The following is a 22,314-nucleotide window of genomic DNA, read 5'->3' as shown; positions in this document are numbered from 1 at the left end:
TGTGTAGTTTCCTTATTTAAAGGATTGGAAGCAATGCAGAGAGGTTGACTCCTGGAATGAAGGGCTTGACACATGAGGCCCTGTGAGTAGGCTGGTACTACACTCACTGTAGTTTTGAAAAATGAGAGGTGATCTTGTCTAAACAAAAGAAAATCCTCAGGACTGACAAAGTGGGTGCTGAGTGGCTTACCTTGGTGGGGTATCTACAACCAGGGGTCTTAGTTGCAGAATAAAGGATCACCTATTTAAGACAGTGATCAGGAGGTCTATTTTCTCTCAGAGGATCCTGATTCTGGAATTCTCTACCGAGAGAGCTGTGAGGGGGAGTGGGGGTGAATGGTGGTCATTGAATATATTCAAGGCTGAGGTCAACAGACGTTTGAACTACAACGGAGTCAGGGTGTACGGGGAAAGAGCAGGAACGTGGCGCTGAAATCGAGATCGGATTCACAGGGACTTTATTGAAAGGCGGAGCTAACTCGAGGGGCCGATTGGCCTACTCCAGGTTTTGTTTCTCATGTTGTCCACGACGCCGACATCGTGGGCACGGTTTAAAAAAAAGAGGAAATGGTTTAATCGGGCGAGAGGCGGGAATCAAGACAGCAGAACGTCTTCAAATGAGCAACTTTTGGAAGTTCAAGGGTCAAGTAAAAAGTCATGCTGCCATTAGGTCGCCTGCAATGATTAAATATATTTTATAGCTGTAGTATAGTTCAAGGCACTTTGTAAGGAAGCTAATTTATTTACAGGCTGGCAGTATATATATTCTGATTTTTATTTTGGTGAAGTGGTCAGTGAAGTCGCTAATGGCCAGATATCCCAACGTTTGGTGACGGATGGGATGATCTTCAGGTGGACAGTGGGGATATTTCATCGCCTACCTGGCAGCAACATTGCGAGGCGATCAAACATCTGCAGTCATTAGGCTGGCGCGTGGGAGCGGGCAGAGCAAGCCCTGGGTGCGCGCGTCTGCGCGCCTCTCATCAGCCGCTCTGACAGCTACACACACACACATACACCGTGCCCCTAGCCCCCTTCACCAGTGCCTAGCCATGCATTTTCCTCATCCCAGCCTCCACCAATGGTACCAGATGGATTAACACACCTCCATTCTCTGGATGCCGCAAGAAAATATTCCACCGAGACAACCCGGAGAATGGATTGGGTTTGGAAAAAGGATGAAACTTGGAAAGACAGCGCAGGAAGGTAAGCACGTTTCTTTTTTTTAAAAAAAATACAACGACGGAGAAGTCGGATTGTTTGGCATGGATTGTACGGCTTTGGACGCTGCCTCCATCCAGCCTCCGGTGATTGATAGTCATTGGAATGATGACCATATTCCTTGTGGTTCCAGATTCCAGATTGTGATTTCGGCAGCGGTCCAAGGCTTTGCTGCAGTCCCTGGCTGTTCATTCCTGTGGTAGATTTTTCCCCCTTCTCTCTCTGGGAGGTTGCATGCGGTAGCTTGTCTCCAAATAGTCTTGCTTTTGATTACCCTGCGTCCTAAAGCCTACGGACATGTTTTTTTTTAAAGCAATAAGTATATACATGGTGCAACTCCCGATCTAACCCTGTCAGATTGCTCATTACACATGTCAAGCCAGACCATTTAAGGCCACATATGCCTTCACTCGTTAGAATTTCATGGAAGCGCTAGAGGGAATCATAATTGATTGCTTTATAATGGAATGTTATTACAGGTCAATTCAAAGTTGAACATTTGAAACAGTTGGCAGACCATCTCAATAAGTAATGTTTTAAATATTTAGTATAATTGCCGAATACGAAATAATAATCAGGCCTTGTAAGGTAGTGTCACCTCTATAAAGGATTTGAATGTTGTTTTATACCAGGAAGAAAATCTGGAGGAGCACTTCCTGTAGAGATTTTTTTCTTCAGTTTATTCAGTTCATCCTCAAGGACCAAAATACAAAGCAGAATAAATGTTGTGTTTCATTAAAGATGTAATTTTGTAAGAAAAATAAAGAAGTTAAGTCTATAAACCCACAAAAATGATATATAGTGTACCTTAACATATGGCTTGAATGTGTGCATAGAATTTATTCAGAAACTTGGGTAAAGATCCAATTTCTATGTTGCAGCACGCTAGCAAGAGAAAAAGTGAGGTGAATGTAATTCAGGAGGTTTTATACATGACTAAATGAGGAAAGACAGGATGATGTAGGGAAAGGGTCATACAGTGTTGACATCATGGGAATAGCAATCTGGAAGATGAGACTGCATAATGGGCCTTCATTTTACCATGTGCAAAAATGACTGTAATATAACAGCTGTTCTCAAATCTTTGAGTCAACTTGATACTTGATACATTAGACCATAGACCAACACATTTACTATGGTTGTGTTTGATGAGGACTGGTTGGTTCAGTTGAACGCAATTGCTGCATTGATTTGATTTTGTGTTGCTCCTACATTTTCCCTGGTCAGCAGCAGTGCAGCTCACTCTCCCACACATTTTCTCTTTACTTGAAGATTCTAGTATATTAGGAGAAAAATAAACTTATTACTTGGAAAAGCAGTTTGGTGTCATTGCAATGGTAATATGCCATCTGCAAGTTGGGCCATTTGGCTGAATTCCTTCCTCTAATCACTTAAGCGAATGACATTACCATGGACTTCTTACTATATAATTGATACTGTCTTTCTCTTGTATCTGCAGAAAATATAGTGGGGATTCTGAATGTAACAAAGAGTTGCAGAAATAGAGATGCAATGTATAAAACAAGTTTTGTTCTGTTACCACTAGAAAGAATGCCAGCTGATTTCATTTGAATATAATTAAAACTACTTTATGCATTCATTGTTTGATTTTCTCCATTAAAGAGCTATCCTGTTAATTAAGTAATTCAATCGCTAAATGACTTACTAATTCAACCAAAGTTTGAAGTAATATTTCATGTTGGAGCTTCGAATGAGTTCATTCTTAAATAGTCATTGGAAATAAGCTATCTGTATCCTGTCATTAATTTCAAAGTTTTTTTTTTAAATAACTTTTTGAACTCATTCCCACAAGAGTTTTTGAATTTTTCCAGGTTGGAAATTCCAGTCAAGGAAACGTGATGGGGTGGATTTTCAAATTGCAAATCTGGTAGAAAGCTGGCATTTTAGAGTGTGTGTATATTTTAGACACCAAGCAGTTTTCATGTCTATTGAGATGAATAAAATGACACAGAAGTTGTGGTGCAGAAATCGGATATTCAGTACAACTAGTCTGAGCTGGTGTTTCTTCTCCAAATGAACAGAATTCCATTAGCCATATCCTTTTTCTGCTTTGCTTTTAATGCTATTTGAAACTCAATCCCCAATCAGTGTACAGTTGCTCATATATAATCAATAATTTGAAAGCAAAGCAGAAAATGTAAAATAAAATGCAGAAGTATTCTCTAAATAAATAAAGCTTGCATTCTGCAAACATGATGCTGTGGATACATTGCACATAATTATTTTTGCAGTTTAAATCAGTCTTTTCATTCATCCAAACCTCCTCCTTTCAAAGTTTATATATTCCTTTCATTTTACCAAAATTGTTCAAATGCTGATAATGTGACTTCTTTGACAGTTCCACTAAATTATTAACCTTTTTTCAGTTTCATTCTCATAATTAATTACTTTATCACCTGCATATTTGGACATATGCATAACTCTTCCTCCAGATGACTAATAATCAATAGAATCGCTCACACAACCCAACCAGAAAGACCATTGTTACTGTGTAACCATTATGAGAATCTGCCAGTAACTCCTACTCTCCACATCTTCTCTCTGACCAAGTTTTTAGAAAGTTTTTGCTCATATCCCCTCTAATTCCTTTAAACATAGAACAGTACAGTCCTGGCCTACTGTCTGTACTGAACATGATGCAGAATTAAACTAAATCTCTTCTGCCTGCACAGGATCCATTTCCCTCCATTCCCTGTATACCTATGTGTCTAACAGCCTCTTAAATGCCACTATCATATCTGCTTCCACCGCCACCCCTGGCAGCCTGTTCCAGGTACCTACCACACTCAGTATAAAAAAACATGTCCTGCGTATCTCCTTTAAACTTTCCCCCCCGACCTTAAATGCATCTCTTTTAGTACTTGACATTTCTACCCTGGGAAAAAGATTCTGACTGTCTACCTTGTCTAGGCCTCTCATAATTTTATAAACTTCTACCAAGTCTCCCCTCAGCCTCCAACACTCCAGAGAAAATGATCTAAGCTTGTCCAACCTCTTCTTATAGCTCATACCCTCTTATCCAGGCAGCATCCTGGTAAACCCTTCTGAACCCTTAACAAAGCCTCCACATCCCTCCTGTAATGGGGTGACCAGAAATGCACGCAATGCTCCAAGTGCAGCCTAACCAAAGTTTTATATAGCTGCAACATAACTTCCTGACTCTTGTAGTCAATGTCCCGACCAATGAAGGTAAGCATGCCATATGCTTTCTTTTCACCCTATCTACTTGTGTGGCCACTTTCAGGGAGCTATAGACTTGGACCCCAAGACCCCTCTATACATCAATGCTGTTAAGGGTCCTGCCATTAACTGTATACTTTCCCCTTGCATTTGACCTCCCAAAGTGCAACACTTTAATTTTCTTCAGTTCCATTGTAGCTTTGCAAAGTCTTTCCTTGCATCCATCTAGTGCAATTGCCCCAGCTATAGACCTGTTATCAACCAAAAGGACTTGTCTTTGTCAAAAAACTTTTTCCTTTCTGAATTTGTGGGAGTTCTAGAAAAGTTTATGCAATCTTGAGGTCTGATTTCATTTTGGGGAAGAATCGTCACTGCAATCCCTTCAAAGCCACGTTTCTTGAGTAAAAACAGTGAACAATGGAAATACTCAGAAGGTCAGGCAGATCTGAGGAGAGAGAAAAACAGAGTTAACATATCAGATCAATAACTTATCATTAGCTCTGTTATTTTAAGTAGAGCATCATTTTTGAATTTTAACTCCCTGAAAGATGAAAGCTTATATTAGCCATGGGTTAATTTTTATATCTGTACCCTAGCTTTGAGTGATTTATGTACATTGGTGCCGAAATCTCTTTGTTTCTCTGCAGTTTTTAGTCTTTCCTATGAAGGAAAAGTTCTAAATTACCTTTGTCAGATTTTTGTCTTTCCCAAATCAAAAATGGGTGACCTCACATTTTCACGACATTGAACTTCATCTGCTATGGTTTCATCCAGTCTGTCTGCATCTCTTTGCAACTTTCTGTTGCTAACCATAAAACTTATTCCTGACGTGGTGTCCTCTAAATGTTAGGAATACAGTTATGTTTTGCTTGATCGAAATCATTAGTATATTTGGCAAGAATCTGACACTCCAGTACTGATCTGTATGACTGAGTAATATCAATTCGACAGATATTGGAGAATGAAATGAGCTTCATTCTGAGGGGTATCACTTGATAATTCATACTCAGTTTCCCTTTTACCATGAAATTTTATCCACTCAAAATCTGTCATTTGCCTACAATCTGCTATGGTTTTAACAGCATCCATCTCCAACGGACCCATGTCCCACTTTACCATTCTCTTAATGTATTTCCAAATACCTTTTCTGTTAGATTTAATATTACTTGCAAGTTTTATTTTGATGTTCTCCATTATATTCTGCCTGGAGGATTTCCAATCTTATTTTCATTTTAACAAACCTTCCCTTCTCTCTTAGTGCATTTGTTGAGCCTACTTGCTCATTTTTGGGGAATGGAACATTATATAAGATTTTGTATATTACCAAATACATAATGGAATACTTACTGCTATTGGTACGCATTAACAGTTCAATCTAATACATCATGTGATCAATTTGTTTTATTCTTCAAAGATTGCCTTCCTTTAATTCTTGTATCTTGACTCATCCTTCTCCCTCACATTAGGATGTGGAGACTGGAAAGGGTGCAGAAGAGGTTTACCAGGATGCTGCCTGGATTAGAGGGTATGAGCTATAAGGAAAGGTTTGACAAACGTGGGTTGTTCTTTCTGGAGCTTCGGAGGCTCAGGGGAGACCTGATGCAGGTTTTTTAAATTATGAGAAGCATAGATAGGGTAGACAGTCAGAATCTTTTCCCAAGGGTAGAATTGTCAAACACCAGAGGTCATGCTTTTAAGGTTAGAGGGGGAAAGTTTAAAGGCAACGTGAGGGGCAAGTTTTTTTACACAGAGAGTGGTGGGTGCTTGGAACGGGTTACCAGGTGTAGTAGTGGAAGCGGGCAGTTTGGTGAAGTTTAAGGGGCTTTTAGATGGACAAATGAATATGGAATGGAGGAATCTGGATGATGCACAGGAAGCAGACTTTTAGTATAAATTGGCATCAAGATTGACATGACTTCATGGTCCGAATGGCCTGTCCAGTGTTGTACTGTTCTATGTTCTATATTCAAAGATCTGCCTTCAGGTTGTTAACCAATTTTGGTTCTTTATTTATTGCTAAATTCAGTATGACCTGTTCTCTTGTTGGTTCTAAAACATAATTCTCCAGAAAAATGCCTCAATTAATTGTTATTATAACTTCACTTGTACTGCTTCTCCTAGTATATATGGAACTATAACTCTTGCATTAAATCCACATTGCTTCCTTCATCTCTGTTTCCCCACCACTGATCAATGGCAGCAGATGGTCAGTAAATAACTTCTAAAAAAAAATGCAGCATTTTCCCAGTCAATTGAATCTTAGTTTACCTAGTTTCTGTAAAGGTTTTGGATAATGTCATTTTATACTTAGGTGTATTCTGAAAAGCTAATTCCCAGTAAAGTGTTCAGAATTGTGAGATTGTAATCAAATACATCTGCCTTTGTCATTCTAAACTACTTGATTTATAAGATAAGATATCTTTATTAGTCACATGTACATCGAAACACACAGTGAAAAACATCTTTTTGCATAGTGTTCTGGGGGCAGCCCGCAAGTGTCGCCTCACTTCCGGCGCCAACATAGCATGCCCACAACTTCCTAACCTGAATGTGGGTAGAAACCGGAGCTTCCAGAGGAAACACACGCAGATGCAGGGAGAACGTACAAACTCATTACAGACAGTGGCCGGATTTGAACCCAGGTCACTGGCACTGTAAAGCGTTTCGCTAACCGCTACACTACCATGCCTGCATTTAAAGGGTTGGAATGTAGGGAGAGATATCAATTGCCCAGCTTCAGAAGTTGCTCAGCTGCACAACTGTGACATTTTTAAATTAAGTCACTATATTGTATATCAATAGAAGACCTTTTCTGACTACTATATTGAGAGTGGTGGGGGCGTTAGGATGAGGGGTTGGCATTGAACATATCAATTCTTTTTGTTACATGAATTATTTACACAATAATTTGCAGTAATTACAGCAGGTGTGTTGACATTGCTAGATCTGCTTTAATCACTAATATTGCTTAAAATCTGAAAAGGGAATTCATACAAAAATACATGTTGATATATTAGATGCAAATAAGTGTTCTGCAATATATGTACATATTACTTTTAATGATCTGCAATCTATAGAGAGGCTGAATGATTTGTCACAACAAATAATTTTGATTTTAAAATCGATCTCACAAGCAAAAGCAGTGTTTTACTGCTTCAACTTCACATGCAGCAGCAAATCAGTTAAGTATGAAAAGTAATCACTTGCATATCATAACAAGCATTCCCATATTAACAGATACTATATTAAACAGAGTAAAAGGTCAGCAGTGTATTCTTCCAGGGAAGGAAAACATTTTTTTTATAGTTAGAAACTTTCTGTTTCCCTTAGTTACCATTGAAGGTGCTTCTAAATGACATTGACAGAAAGGCAGTTGACAGTTTTTAGCATTATAAGTGAGAAATCAACTCATGATTCATAGGTTAAATGCAAACTATTAAGAGGTTTAAGAAGAAAATGTGCTTGAGAAGATAAATAATTTATGGCAGATTAAGCAGCTTCCAGGCTTGCTTCTTTCCTGAAGATTTCATGGATCCCATCATCCAAGTGACCACTCATCGTATGCAAGTAAGTGTTGCAAGACAATTAAGCTATGGGTAGCATTGATTTTGAGCAATATTGCCCAATATTTATTCCAGTGGGGAGAGACGGGAGTGTTCATTGGAATGTTTTTTGAAGCCCTGTACGACATTTATCCACTCCCTATCCCAAGATACTGGGGTCATTTCTTGTGCTCTTACTGTAGCATGACTTGAAGTCAAGTTAACATTGTTTTTGAAAGGCTGGCCCTGCAATCTCCTCAACTGTACAATATCATCATGCAGCTCCTTTCCGAACCAACCCCTTCTGGGAGTATTCCGAAGGTTTTTTTTGTACCATGGCTGGAATGGAAGTGTTTGATTTTAACCTCATGATCCACTGCTTTTCTGTTTTATCTTGTTTTTTTAAGAAGCTATACCATCTGTAATATGGTATAGAGCAGGTATTTCTGAACTGAAATATTTTCCTGCACTTTCATTGACCCTAACACTCAAGCCCCCCTACTCACTGACTAGTCTTTGAGCCTTTGTATTCCAGCACATGCTGAGTCAAACAACATGGCAGCACATACTTGTTTACATTTCATTACAATAGTGAATGGCAAATCTCAGTCAGAGACACTATAACTCAGTCTGACCATCTCGATTCCCTAGCCTTTCATCATGCCCTTGCAGCTTACCATAATGTATTTCACATCATCACTTTAGTTCCTGTTGCAAATCATAGACCCTTTTTTTTCTGTATGTTTTCAGTTTACTCTCACCCCAACTGATGGGATATTCTTTTCAATAGACCCAAGCCCATTGCTCTTAATCAAAAATGCCCTAAGTACAATTTAGTTCTGATGCTGCTGACTTACTGATGATACCTCAAGAATTTTTTTTCAATAAATTTTGTTAACACCAAGTATGACCTTGAGTGACTTTTTTGATTTAATTGTGCAGTTGCAGATAGCTGCTGATTTAGTTCAACACCATTCATTTAGTGAACACCATATTGCATCTCAAAAATATCTCAAAGTACTCAACAATACATAGATAATCTTGAGATTCAGTAACATTCTGATAAAAGGTTGTTGACCTGAAATCTTATTTTTGTATTGGTATTGGTTTATTATTGTCACAGACGTTGCCTGATCCACAGGGTAGTTTGACAATAATCTGTCTTTGTATTTGATTATTGATTGATGGAAGCTTTTATACCCTTCTATTTTGGAAGGATGTGAACTTCGGAAGAGTCTTATCACAGACGAACATGCTTTCCACCACTTTATACCTTAATTTTTATTTAACATTAGCCAGTTAGCCAATGTTAAATTATGTCACATTTAAAGAGAATTTTATTGCAAAGCACATACTAGAATAATAATATGCATTGTCTTTAGATTAGTAAATTAGAAAGATATGACACTTTCTGTTATCCCTCAGCAGGTTACATGGAAAGGCTATTTGAATAACATTTAGACACTGATCCTCATGTTTGCAGAAATGTCCCTGCTGAAACGTTAATGCATCTGTTCCTTTCATGGATGTTGCTTGACCTGCTGAGTATCTCCCAGTGTATTTTTCATTTCTTTTGTTTTGTTTCCAGCATCTGCATTTTTTTTGCTTTACATATAGTATACTACTGTTTCCTTCTGGTCTGTCTTGTTCTTTGCATAGATCACATTCTTATTTTCTGCAAAAACGCAAGTAGAAAAATACAAAAAAAAGCAAGAAGATCCTCAATAAGCAGGATGAAAGTATCATTTTTATAGTGTAACTTTTACTGAGCAGAAGTGTCTGAAGAGAATAAGAGGAATATTGATATTTATTAATAACTCTAGCATTTTAGCCATCAAATAAAAAGGAATAAAAAACCTGATATTGATTTGAGTACAAACTTACTAAGTCAGGAGAAAGTGATACTGCTTTTTCTGATCCTCCGACTCCCACTGGCATTTCCTATATCTTCCTACAATCAATGACATCATTATCCAGGGAGCACTTAAATAGCAGGCTTCTGGCAGAGCTTTGCAAAAGTGTGCACATAGAGGAAACAATTCCTACCTTGCAAAAATGCCTCATGTATATTCCATGTGGCGGTAGTCTCAAGAATTAGTTTGCCTTTGTGCCTCAGTCCACATGTTCATTTTGATCAAAAGGGTAGTTTAAAGTATACCCATATGAGTGGTCAACAGGAAGATAATCATTTTTTTATGGTTGATTTTGATACCTGTGGCAGAAACCTTAGACCAAGGCTGCCTGCCTAGGGATGAGCCCCTGAGAGGCAGTGGCTGCCTAATGATTGGCCTAATGTGCCTGTGTGTATCAGTTACACAATATGTACAGTGTATTGTGAATAGATGCCGAATAATTGATGAGGATGGGGCTGCAAACATTACTTTTACAATTTTCTTTCTGAGTGAATCCTGACTTCTGACTTATCATTCCATTATTTCCTTTGTTCCTTTTTAAATGTTACTCACTTGGGACTAGGCATAGGTCACCTACATGAGTAAAGAATGTTCAGCAAGCCATTCCCTGCTGTGATATTGTTCTGCATCACATGCCTCTCCAAGGATGGTTCTTGATGTCTCATTTTGTAGCTGTAAAATCTTACTGCTTTTTAACTTGTGATAAGTGACGGTTATCCCACATGCTAAATAATAGCCAATAGGAAAATAAAAAGAGTAATCATTAATCCTGGGCACTCTATCACTCACCATACAAACAAGACTTTAATCTGATAGCAATCCACCCAACTAATGAGGGCGGTCTTGTTGCTGTGAGCACAGACAGAAATGTAGTGAGACAAGTTATGGTATATTACAGTTAATATGATGATGGTATCATGTAGAGTAGTTTCTGTTGTTGGCAACCAGACAGGGCTGTGCACTTGGGCTTCACAGAAACAACAGAATCAATATTAAGCTTTAGCAATGGCAGTCTTTGCCTCTAGTAGGAAGGGCTAAACCAGCCATCTCATTTATGTAGACCACCTCCAAGACAAGAATGAGAATGCTACAAGCGACTTTCTGAAGTTGACTAGGGCAGAGGATAGATGTTGAGTGGAAGTGAAGTATTGCTAGTCAGCATAAATAATGTATACTCAAGAGTGGGTGAAAACTCTGCCCTCAGCACTATCTACAACAGCTTCTTAACAGCTGTGTGATGCAAGGACATTTATTACACACAGCACAAGGGCCGGACTGTCACTGCTGAACAAACAAATTAAGGCTGGTTCCAATTAGATAATTTTCAAAACAATTTAGCTTTCTGCTGGTGGTTGGCAAGTTCCACATTGGTGTGATATAGCCCAAGTAAATAATAATTTAGAGCAATAAACATTCTCAACCAGCAGTATGTAATGTATGTAATCAAAGCATCTCCAAAGAACGCATAAAGCTAATAAATGAGATTTCCTAAGTTTAAAATTTGTGTAATGGAAGCATGTAAAATATAGTCTGTTTTCTGTAGGCAATAATTGCGGTCATTTCTGAGTTCTGATACTTTGATCTCTAGCAGCAATTTTGAGAACCCTTTAAATCTATATGTTAATTTTATATTATGTTTCTCAAGTCCATGAGATCACAGTTGTAGTTTTTTTTACAAAAGGGTGTATATAAGCCAATTAATCATAAAGGATATTTAATATTTCATTATTAAAATAGTAAAGAAGATTGGACTGAATTCTGCAATGTGCTCTCCTTGGATCTGAGCTTTGAACTCATTCTTGACCGATAAGGTAAAACAAAAGAAAATAATGCAATATGTCCCACATGTTTCACAAGATTGTTATGAAAGAAATAAAGAAAGAGGTAGAGTCTGAGAGGTAAAGGAAGGGAATTCCAGAGTTTAGAGCTTTGGCAGTTGAAGGCATGACCATCAAAACTGCAGCAATTAAAATTGGAGATGACCAAGAGCTTTGAATTCGAGGTATGTTGGAATCTCAGAAGGTCGTGGAGCTGGAGGAAATTGCAGCGATGGGGACAGGGGAGACCATGGAAGGACTAGAAAGCAAGGATAAGAAATTTCAAATCAAGATATAGTTTGTGTAGGGCCCTGTGTGGATTAGCAAACACAAAAATTATGGTAAATCAGGGGACTCATTGTGAGCTATGACACAGGCTTCAAATTTTTCAATGATTTAAAGTTTGTGGTGAATAGAATGGAGAAGGGCAGCCGGTTGGAGTAATTGAGACAGTGAAAATGCCATGCATTCCTTTGATCCTATCATAATATTTCATCTCTCAGAGCTTGGAATCTGACTGCATCTTAATCCCTTTGTCCTTACCTCCTGGATCATTTATCACCCTCAGAGTGAAGTCTTTTTTTATTAATATGTTTAAAATTAGTTTTCGCTTTAACTTTATATATCCTTGCAATCTAGTGATAGAAAAGTAATATTCCATATTCAGCCTACCTGTGCAATTTAAGACTTTATGTGCCTCAATGAGTTTACTTTTCTTTAAGTAAGCCATCAACTGCCTGTCAATTCTGCCTTTCAAGTATCAGATTTGAAACCTCTATATGGAGATTTGCCAAACCTATTAAAAATTTCTCCTTAAGGTCTTTATGTCAGTTGTAGTGATGGAGACAGCACTAAAGCTTGAAGTTTTCTGTTCTTGCCAGTAAACATTCTTCTTTTACATTTTCTCATTCCTGACTGCAGACATAGATCAATAGCAGAATAAAACTGCCCTTTTATTCAATGCACTGAATTATTATTTGGTTTCATTAAAAGCGATTTAAGAGAGACTTTAAACTTGGTTGGGAATTTCAATATTACACAAGTGCAGAGCAGGAATTTCATTTCAGCTTCAAAGGTTAAAACACATTATTGGCTCAGGACAGAGAACTTGCGCTCTGCTCCTCATTTGGACCACTTCTTTTTTGTAGGAAATGTTTAAAAGATCTTTAAGAAGTCTTGCCTAGGGACAGCAGCAAACTGGAAACCCAGGAAAGCAGAGTCTACATTTAATGGATCATTCACTTTAATGGCTGGAATATCGTTGGCAATTTGAGCCTGATTTTATGACTTACACTGGCAGTAAGCGGATTGCAAAATTACCTCAGAAGTGCTAAAATTTCAAATGCATTCTAGCTCTGGGGATATATATTTATTTCAATGAGCACCTATGCAAATCTGCACTGAAAATTAAAAATTATGTTTTTTTTTGGTGCTTTCAATGCAAAAGCTAATCTAATTTACCAGAGAAATTCAATAGCCTGAAGATGAACTGGCATTCATTATGCTTTGTAATATTACAATAATGAACTACATTAAATTGCATTTAAACCTTTTATTATATTTTGGCTTTCCTAGCCAGAAGCAATGTGAGCACTTTATCTAATTGTTTCCTGTGCCTGATGACTAGAAGGCACACTACAGTTTTACAGAGGCCAAGGGAGAATTAAGAGCTGCATTACCAGACACTTAAACCTGGTACATATATCTTGGTTAATACATTCTTAAAAAAAATTGTTCTTTTGTCTCTGGGGTATATGGAAGAGGATTAAAACATTGTCAACTAGGTAGATTGTGCAGCAAGCTCCTTTGTTTAAAGAACATTAGTGAACTAGAGAGTGTGTAAAGCAATTTGACAGCTTTCATTTTCTTTTCAGAGCCATTTGCATCCAGCTACGTTAGGATTTGAACGCCTAAGCTTTGGGTGGCTAACCTCGTACCATAATTACTAGGATACCATGTCAAACTATGCAACACTGATTCTACTTCCAAAGTAATTCATTGACTGACAATTATTTCAGAGGAAACCATCTAATAAAATAATATATTTGTGTATATGCTTTCTACCAAAGTTACATGTGTTTAGAGGTAAGTTAGTGATTCTTGGTCTGTACTGAGTTAACTAATCTGACTTGTGATGGAGTAGGGTCCTACATTTGGATCCAGAGACTACTCAAATATAGTGAGAGAGGAATCCACCAAGATACCTGCTCTGTCTGCCATCCAGAGACTTGCTGGAAAATATTAATTTTGGGATGCTGAGTGAGGATGGGATAAATGGTTCCCCACCGTCAAAAAGTCCATTGTTTCTCAGCATCCAGATTCACATTTGGCCAACGTGCTAGATAACAGTTGGGAGATAGGTGGGAATTGTCCAATTTATTTCAGCAGCTTTAATGTCAGGTAAGTCCTTTAGGAGGGGAACAGTGTAGTTTGGGAATTGGTGATTATTTTCTGTAAAAATTGAATTTACCAAATATTGACTGAGTTTGGCAACATGCTTTAACAGCTCTCTGACACTTCCTCCTATCTAGCCCTGAACCATGACCCCACCGAGGACCACCAGGGCATTATTTCCTGCACCATCACTGACCTCATTACCTCAGGAGATCTCCCCCCTCCCCAGAGCTACCAACATGATAGTTCCGCAACCTAGGACTGCCCACTTCTATCTCCTCCCCAAAATCCACAAGAAGGACTGTCCCTGCAGACCTATTGTCTCCGCATCCTCTTGCCCCACGGAGCTCGTATCCTCGTACCTGGACACTCTCCTGTCCCCCTTTGTCCAATCCCTTCTCACCTACGTCCATGACACATCACATGCTCTCCAACTCTTCCATAGCTTTAAGTTCTCTGGCACACACAACCTCATCTTCACCATGGACATCCAGTCCCAATATACCTCCATTCCTCATCATGACGGCCTCACCACCCTCTGCTTCTTTCTTGACCAGAGACAGAACCAACCCCCTTCCACTAATACTCTCCTCCGCCTGGCTGAACTTGTCCTCACCATTAACAACTTCACTTTCAATTCCTCTCACTTTCTACAGACTAAGGACGTAGCTATGGGCACTTGCGTGGGCCCTAGCTATGCCTGCCTCTTCATTGGCTACGTTGAACAGTCTCTGTTCCAAGCCTACTCCAGCCCCATTCCTCAATTCTTTCTCCACTATATCGACGACTGCATTGATGCCACCTCTTGTATCTGTGCAGAACTCGACAGTTTAATAAATTTCGCCACTAGTTTTCACCCTGCTCTCCAATTCACTTGGACTATCTCTGACACCTCTCTCTCCTTCCTTGATCTTTCCGTCTGCATCTCAGGAGATTCCTACATCTTCTCTAAACCCGCTGATGCCCACAGCTACCTCCATTACAGCTCCTCCCACCCCATCTCTTACAAGGATGCTATCCATTTTTCTCAATATCTCCACCTCCGCTGCATCTGCTCCCATGAGGGGGCTTTCCACTCCAGGACATCCAAGATGTCCAACTTCTTTTCTAACTGGGGTTTCCCCCCAACTGTGGTCGAGAGAGCTCGCACCTGTATCTCTGCTATTTCCCACACCTCAGTTCTCACCCCCACCCCTCCCAGACCCAACAGGGATAGGGGCCCCCTTGTCCTCATGTTTCATCCCACCAGCCTACATATCCAACACGTCATTCTCTGCCAGTTCTGCCATCTCCAACGGGACCCCACCACCACCCCTCACCACTCCTTTCTGCTTTTCGCAGGGACTTCTCTCTCCGCGACTCCTAGTTCACTCCTCCCACCACCCATCATCCATCCCACTTTCACCCCGGGAACATTCCACTGCCCCCACCATAGGTGCAATACCTGCCCCTACACCACCTCCATCCAGGGACCCAAATAATCCTTACAGCTGAAACAGAGATTCACCTGCACCTCCCTTAACATCATCTACTGCATTCGATGCTCCAAGTGTGGCCTCCTCTACATTGGTGAGACCAAATGCAGACTAGGTGATCATTTCACAGAACACACGTGCTCTGTCTGTAACCGCGATCTGCATCTCCCCATTGCCAGTCACTTCAACTCCCCTTCCCACACTATCACTGATATGTCAGTCCTTGGCCTCCTCCACTGCCAGGAGAATTCTAGAAGCAAACTGGAGGAACAGCACCTCATTTTCCATCTTGTAACCTTGCAGCTTAACAGCATGAACATTGAATTCTCCCAATTTAAGAAATCCCCACCCCACTTCCCTGCAACCACCCTCCCCACCATGCTTCTTCCCTTTCCTAGCGTCTTCTACCTTTTTTTTTCCTTTCTCTCCTTACCTTTGACCCATTCCCCAGTGGATCTGCTCTCCCCTCCTCCCACGCACCTGCCTATCACTATCTCTTACCTGCATCTACCTATCACCGCCTTGTGCCCACCGTGCCTCCCCTCTTTTGTCCACCTATCACTGCTCTCCTTTCCCCTCCTACGTATTGGGCTTCCCCTTTTCCTATCTTCAGTCCTGAAGAAGGGTCCTGACCCTAAACATTGACTGCCTGCTTTTCTCCACAGATGCTGCCTGGCCTGCTGAGTTCCTCCAGCATCATAGTGTTTTTCATGCTTTAACATTTAATACTCTACACATTCTGCTGTATTAGACCCACCTTACTGGCTGATTTTGGAAAAATTTATTGTGCTCTTTCTCATATGGTCTTGATTGAAGTGACCAGCACTAAATATGTCTTATGAGTGTAACTCATTTTTTAGAATTTAAAGTAATTCCCCTGTATCATTACAACCAATACAGCAACTTGGACTATTGTCAATCTTCATATCACTCTAAAATAGCTTTTGTATGATGTATTGCATTCAGTGAAATATTTTGGCCCTGAACATTGTACCACACTGCTTAGGCACCGAAATTAGTACACACTGAGAACCATCTTGCAATTGCTCTCTTTTTTGTTCTACCACTATTACCTACGTTTTAAGAAGTTAAAGGAACAAATCAGAGATGCTGGAAAGTTTGTGCCTGATTGTGATAGATGACTTATCCTTCCGCATTTGACCTGGTTAATGATGCATGCACAATTCTTGCTCTAACCTCATTATCATGCTTTCAGGGTCTGGTGAGTGGCAACCACATTGTTGGAGGTCTGGTGTATAGAACACAGAACATTCAGCCCATGATGTTGTGCCGACATTGTATCCTGCCCTAAGATCTTTCTCACCTTTCCCTCCCACATAGCCCTCCATTTTTCTATCATCCATGTGCCTATCTAAGAGTCTCTTAAATGTTCCTAATGTATCTGCCTCCACCACCTCTGCCGGCAGTGTGTTCTACGCACCCACCACTCTGTGCAAAAAAAACTTACCTCTGACATTCCCTCTATGCCTTCTTCCAATCACCTTAAAATTATGCCCCCTCATATTAGCCATTTTCACCCTGGGAAAAAGTCTCTGACTGTCCACTTGATCTATGCCTCTTATCATCTTGGACACCTCTATCAAATCACCTCTCATCTCCCTTCACTCCAAAGAGAAAAGCCCTAGCTCGCTCAACCTATCCTCATAAGACATGCTCTCCAATCCAGGCAGCGTCCTGGTAAATCTCTTCTGCACCCTCTCTAAAGCTTCCACATCCTTCGTATAATGAGGCAACCAGAACTGAACTGAACAAACCAGAGCTGCATGTTCAAGGGTCACAGTTGTGTAATTAGCATCATTTGAAGGACTGATTGAAGCCATTCCAATACCTCTAAAGAGGAGGTGCTTTGTGCCTGAAGTGGGTCATGGAAATTAGTCTATAAGTTTTGTGAGATGACTGGAAGCCATGGCTGATGACACTGGGGAGTGGGGATGCATATTTTAAAATCATCCTGAAAGGACTTTGTCAATGTGGTGGAGAGTAACTGTAATGGCCTAGGAAGCCCTCCAGATACATAGTCATGTGGAATTGGGAAGATAACATCAAAGAAGTCATTGCCGGGAGTGAAACCCCAAGTGCATGACAATATTGCAATCAGTTTATTGGTTTCCCACATGTAGTCCAAGTCAGTGAATATCTATATGACGCTTTTCAGTAACTTCTTCTTGGCAGTCCCTCAGGATGAAAGATGATTTGCTTCCACTATGGTTTGTCGGTTCTGAGCTGGCTAATGAGGCCACTGTGGGAACCACAGACTCTTCTACAGATGGTACAGGAGTTGCCTGAACAGGTGGGTGGGTGGTCCTTGTGAAAGGTGGTGTGCACTTTTGGCCACTTATGCAGGGTCTCAATATACTCCTGATGCATGGACTTGAGATTCTCAATACCATCCTGAGTATTCTTTCTCCACCTCAAGCGGCCGTTGGAGTCAGTGTGGATAGTGCATTTCTCCGAGGGGCCTTTGAGTGCATCCTTGAATCCTTTCCACCATCTGCCTGGAACCTCTTCCCTTGACAGCTCAGAGGAGAGAGTCTGGTTTGGGAGTCTGGTGTCAAGCATGTGTTCCACATGGCCTGCTCAACGTAGACAGCTAAGTGTAAGCAGTGCCTCAATACTGAGGATGCTGGCCAAAGAGAGGATACTATTGTTGGGTTTGTCAACCTTCCAGTGAACTTAAAAGATTTTGTGTGGACCATATTTCAGTAACTATCAGCAATCCCTACCAACTAAGGCTCATTTTTAATGTTCATATGCCCCATTCACAATGTCATACTCTCACTATTACTCCAAGCATCATATTCACAACCTCTGCACATGGCCAGCGATTAAACTGCCTCAAAACAACAGATTTCACATAATATAGATTAGTGATAAAAAACCTGATTCTGATTCTGATTCTTCTGAACTGTGGCAAGCACATCATCAAGACACACTGCAAGAGGTATACCAAGACACTACTCTTTCACATTCTATCTTGCAAGAAAAGAATCAATAATTGTTGCCAAGAGTTGCAGACCTGAGGAGCTGGCCTTGGTCCATCAGGTCAGTGGTCTTAAAGAGCTTGGGGAAAGTGTAGCCCAGGTGCCAGATGCTCCAGAGGATTCAAATAACTACTTCAAGGGAGAACCTACAAATGGTTGATTGATATGCTCATCCAAATGCTAGGTATATTGGTAATTCTGGCATTAATTGGATTGGGCATCACAGGGTGTGAAAAATCAGTGACAGTACAGAGGCCATTGAATGTGAGGACATGTTCATTCTCAATTTAACCTCTCACATTGTGCTTCCTACTCACCCCACTATTTCTCCTAGTTTAACAAACAACAGTGGTGTAAGAATGCATTTTCAACATTCTCCCATCTTCTGTCATTATAGTTTCTCTTTGAAATTATCGAGAAGACACAACTGGTCAAATGGTGGTTAAATAACAAGGCAGACAGCAAAGACAAAGGGACTCCATAATTTTATTTAAGCTTACAGTGGCCAGTTTAATACTTTTACCCAATGTAGATGATAGGCCAGAAGTGGGATTTGCACATGATGAGTCACCAGCCATGAGCACCCAGGTGCCAGATACCCACAGGGCTCTAGCATATTTTGAAGGGGAAAATGCGTTCCCAATGATGGGCATGCACAATTAAATACCTGGTGCATTGGTATGCCTGCCTGAAAGCATGCAAAAGTATCAAGGAGAATAGGAGAGTCCAACTTCAACCTTGCATATAACTTTTCACAAATTCTGGAGTTAAGCAATCACTTTTATTTCTTCCAATCCAGTGTACAAAGTTCAGTGCACACAATGTGGCCTCCTCTTTATTGGTGAGAACCTGCATCCAGTCCACAGGAGCAACTCTAAGTTTCCTGTTGCCTGCCTGTTTATGCCTGAGCATGTTGCAGCCTCTGGATTCAATAATGAATTCAACAACTTCAGGTAACTTGCTTTCACTGTTTGGATGAGAAGAGGCCAGTTCTTCTGCAGGTCATTCATCTGTAATATTATCTCAATTTTTCTCTCTCCATTAGCACTGCGTGACCTGCTGAGCATTTTCCTACAGCTCAGTGTTTCGCATAATTTACATTCCTAGGTTTGGTTTCCCTCTCTCTCTGTAATATTCCTCGTAAATATCAACTAGATGACTTCATCTACAGATCCGTATGCCAACCCAGGCTTCCCCTGCCAGAGATATTCCTTTTGCCCTTCCAACCCTCCCCCACCCTCCCCAGCATCTTAAAACCAGCTTTTTTTCCATTTTCCTGATTCTAATGAAGTGACTTCAACCTGAAACATTAGCTCTGTTTCTTTCCACAGATGGTGTATGATCTGCTGAATATTTCCAGTTTGTTCTATTTTTATTTCAAATTTCCAGCACCTACAGTATTTTGACTTTTTAACGTGCTCAAATTGCTAGTATCTGAGGGGATACATCTAAGAATCCTGGAAGAAATAGGGGAAGAAAGAGGGCACAAAAAATTCTGCAGATTCTGGAATCTGGAGCAATACACAAAATGCTGGAGGAACTCAGCAGGTCAGGCAGCATCCACGGAGGGAAATAAACAGTCAACGTTTCGGGCCGAGACCCTTCATCAGGACAGAGGGCAGTACTGAAAGTTAAATGAAAGGAGATATGGAATAGAGGATTGGAGGCTGGCCAGTGTAATATTGAAAGGATCTCAGAGATAAACCAAGGACTTACTAGATGATCATTTTATCAACTGTGGTAGGAAAATAAATCTAGGAACAATCTAGTGTAATTACACACAAAATTACTAAATATCTAGATTTAGACGAAACAATTAGATGCAGGCAATATAGATTTTAGAAAAGATGATGAATTTCATTTGCTGTGTTAAAGAGGTAAAATATGGGGTAGATGGGAAGAATCTGAATATGTAGATGTTTAAAGAAGGCAACCATCAATGAAATACAGGGAAAGAAATATGGAATTAAAATAAGAGACATGGTAAGTCATTCTGGCGTCTAAATAATGCTAGAAGGAGGTCAAGGATGGACAAGGTTGTTGATGGAATTCAATGTCAGTGAACTGACATACTGCATTTGGTCAATAAATATGATAATTACACTTGACAGAAAGATTGGGTGATCTGAACTTCAGCCTGTTTGCTCTTCCACAAGATAGTCAATAATACAGCAGTCAAGTAGAGAAGGTCATAAAATAGTCACTGGTGTAATTGGGTTTCAAACAAGAGATATAAATGTCAAAACCCAATAGTGAATTGTTTTAAGAAAGATATCAAGGAGATATGAAGCTACCCTGCAGATTTCATCTGATGTGAGAAAATACAAACATAATCTTAATGTCAGGGCTGCTTTTGGAAGAATAATGGATGAAGGGATGAAACAGGATGTAAAGAGCACTCTCGAGTCATGTCAGTAGTGTTTATGTAGGCCAACTACCAAGTCTGACCAAGTCAAGTCATAGATGATATCCTCTACCCACTTGAAGGATTGTGCCCAGAGTTAGCAGGATCAAAGGTATTGACAAGATGGAACTTCTCCCATGTCTATGCGCAATTGAGTATCAGCAAAATAGTTAGCAGTATTTGGCTATCAACATGCAGAAAGGGGTCTAGTTATAGATTTGTTATCCTACTTATATATTTGGTGTCAAATCTTCATACAAGATTTTCCAGGCCAGTATGGAGAAAATCTTACAAGCAGTTCTTGTGTTACTATGGTAATATGTTGATTGCTATGAGTGCAGAAGAAGAAAATCTGCAGATTTTGGAGGAAGTATTCATGGCATTAATTGAGAAGAATGTGAAGTTGAAGCAGAGCAAACGCACATTTTCACATCATATATACCTTGGTTTCAAGGTCAATGCCAATGGCCTTCAAACAGACAAGGAAAAAATAGATGTCATCGCCAGCGGGTCTTGGCATGACAAGATAGCAGAGCTAAGGTTATTCCTAGAGATGGTGCAGTATTATGTGTAAATTATTCTAAATCTTACGACAGTGCTCACGCCAGTCCATCACTTGTTTGCAGATGAGTGAAGAGATCTAGATATTCTTGTGCATGCATTGTAAAAAAAAAGCAGGTAGGTGCAGCAAGTTGGTTAGGAAGGCAAATAATATATTGGCCTTTAGTGCAGGAGAGTTACAGATCAGAAAAAGGGAAGTATTGTTGCACTTGTAAAGGGTATTGGTGAGGCCACACCTTGAATACTGTACAGTTTTAGTTCCCTTATTTAAGAAAGGATATTCTCATATTGGAAGCAATCCAAAGATTCCTGAGAGGAGAGGGTTGTCATATCCCAAGCAGTTAAAGAAATTAGATCTCTATTCTTTGGAGTTCAGAAGAATGAGAAGTGATTTTATTGAAACACGCAAGATCCTACAGGGGCATGACAGGGTAGATATCATGATGTTTCCACTTGGAAAAATTTCAAACAAGAGGACTTAGTTACAAGAAAAGGGAGCAGGCATTTAAAACTAATGTGAGTAGGAACTTCTTCTCACGGAGAGTGGTGAACATCTGGAATTCTCTATCCTGAAGGGTTGTGGAGGCTATATCATTGTGGGAATTTAGAGAGAAAGTGGATCAATCCTTGAATGATCAGGGGATTGAAGGCAATGGGAAACAGGCATAGAAAAGGAGATAAGGTCTGGGGCAGATCAGCCATGATCATGTTGAATGGCGGGACAGGCTTGATGGACCAAGAGGCCTACTCCTGCTCCTATTAAATACGTAAAATGGATGGAGAC

General features: G+C 40.0%; 1 protein-coding gene across 2 annotated transcripts in view; it reads left to right on the top strand.

Moving 5' to 3' along the window:
- Positions 1 to 889: 889 nt before the first annotated feature.
- The window catches only part of pde4dip (phosphodiesterase 4D interacting protein), a 342,932-nt gene continuing 321,507 nt past the window's right edge, over positions 890 to 22,314 (top strand). For both annotated transcript variants that reach the window (XM_052010871.1, XM_052010870.1), the window contains exon 1: positions 890 to 1,206. In XM_052010871.1, coding sequence (XP_051866831.1) covers positions 1,082 to 1,206 — 125 coding nt within the window. In that variant the 5' untranslated portion in view covers positions 890 to 1,081. The remainder of the gene's footprint in view (positions 1,207 to 22,314) is intronic.

This window comes from Pristis pectinata, chromosome 3 (assembly GCF_009764475.1).
Source record: "Pristis pectinata isolate sPriPec2 chromosome 3, sPriPec2.1.pri, whole genome shotgun sequence".
Lineage (NCBI taxonomy): Eukaryota > Metazoa > Chordata > Chondrichthyes > Rhinopristiformes > Pristidae > Pristis > Pristis pectinata.
This window is presented reverse-complemented; position numbering and strand designations above follow the sequence as displayed.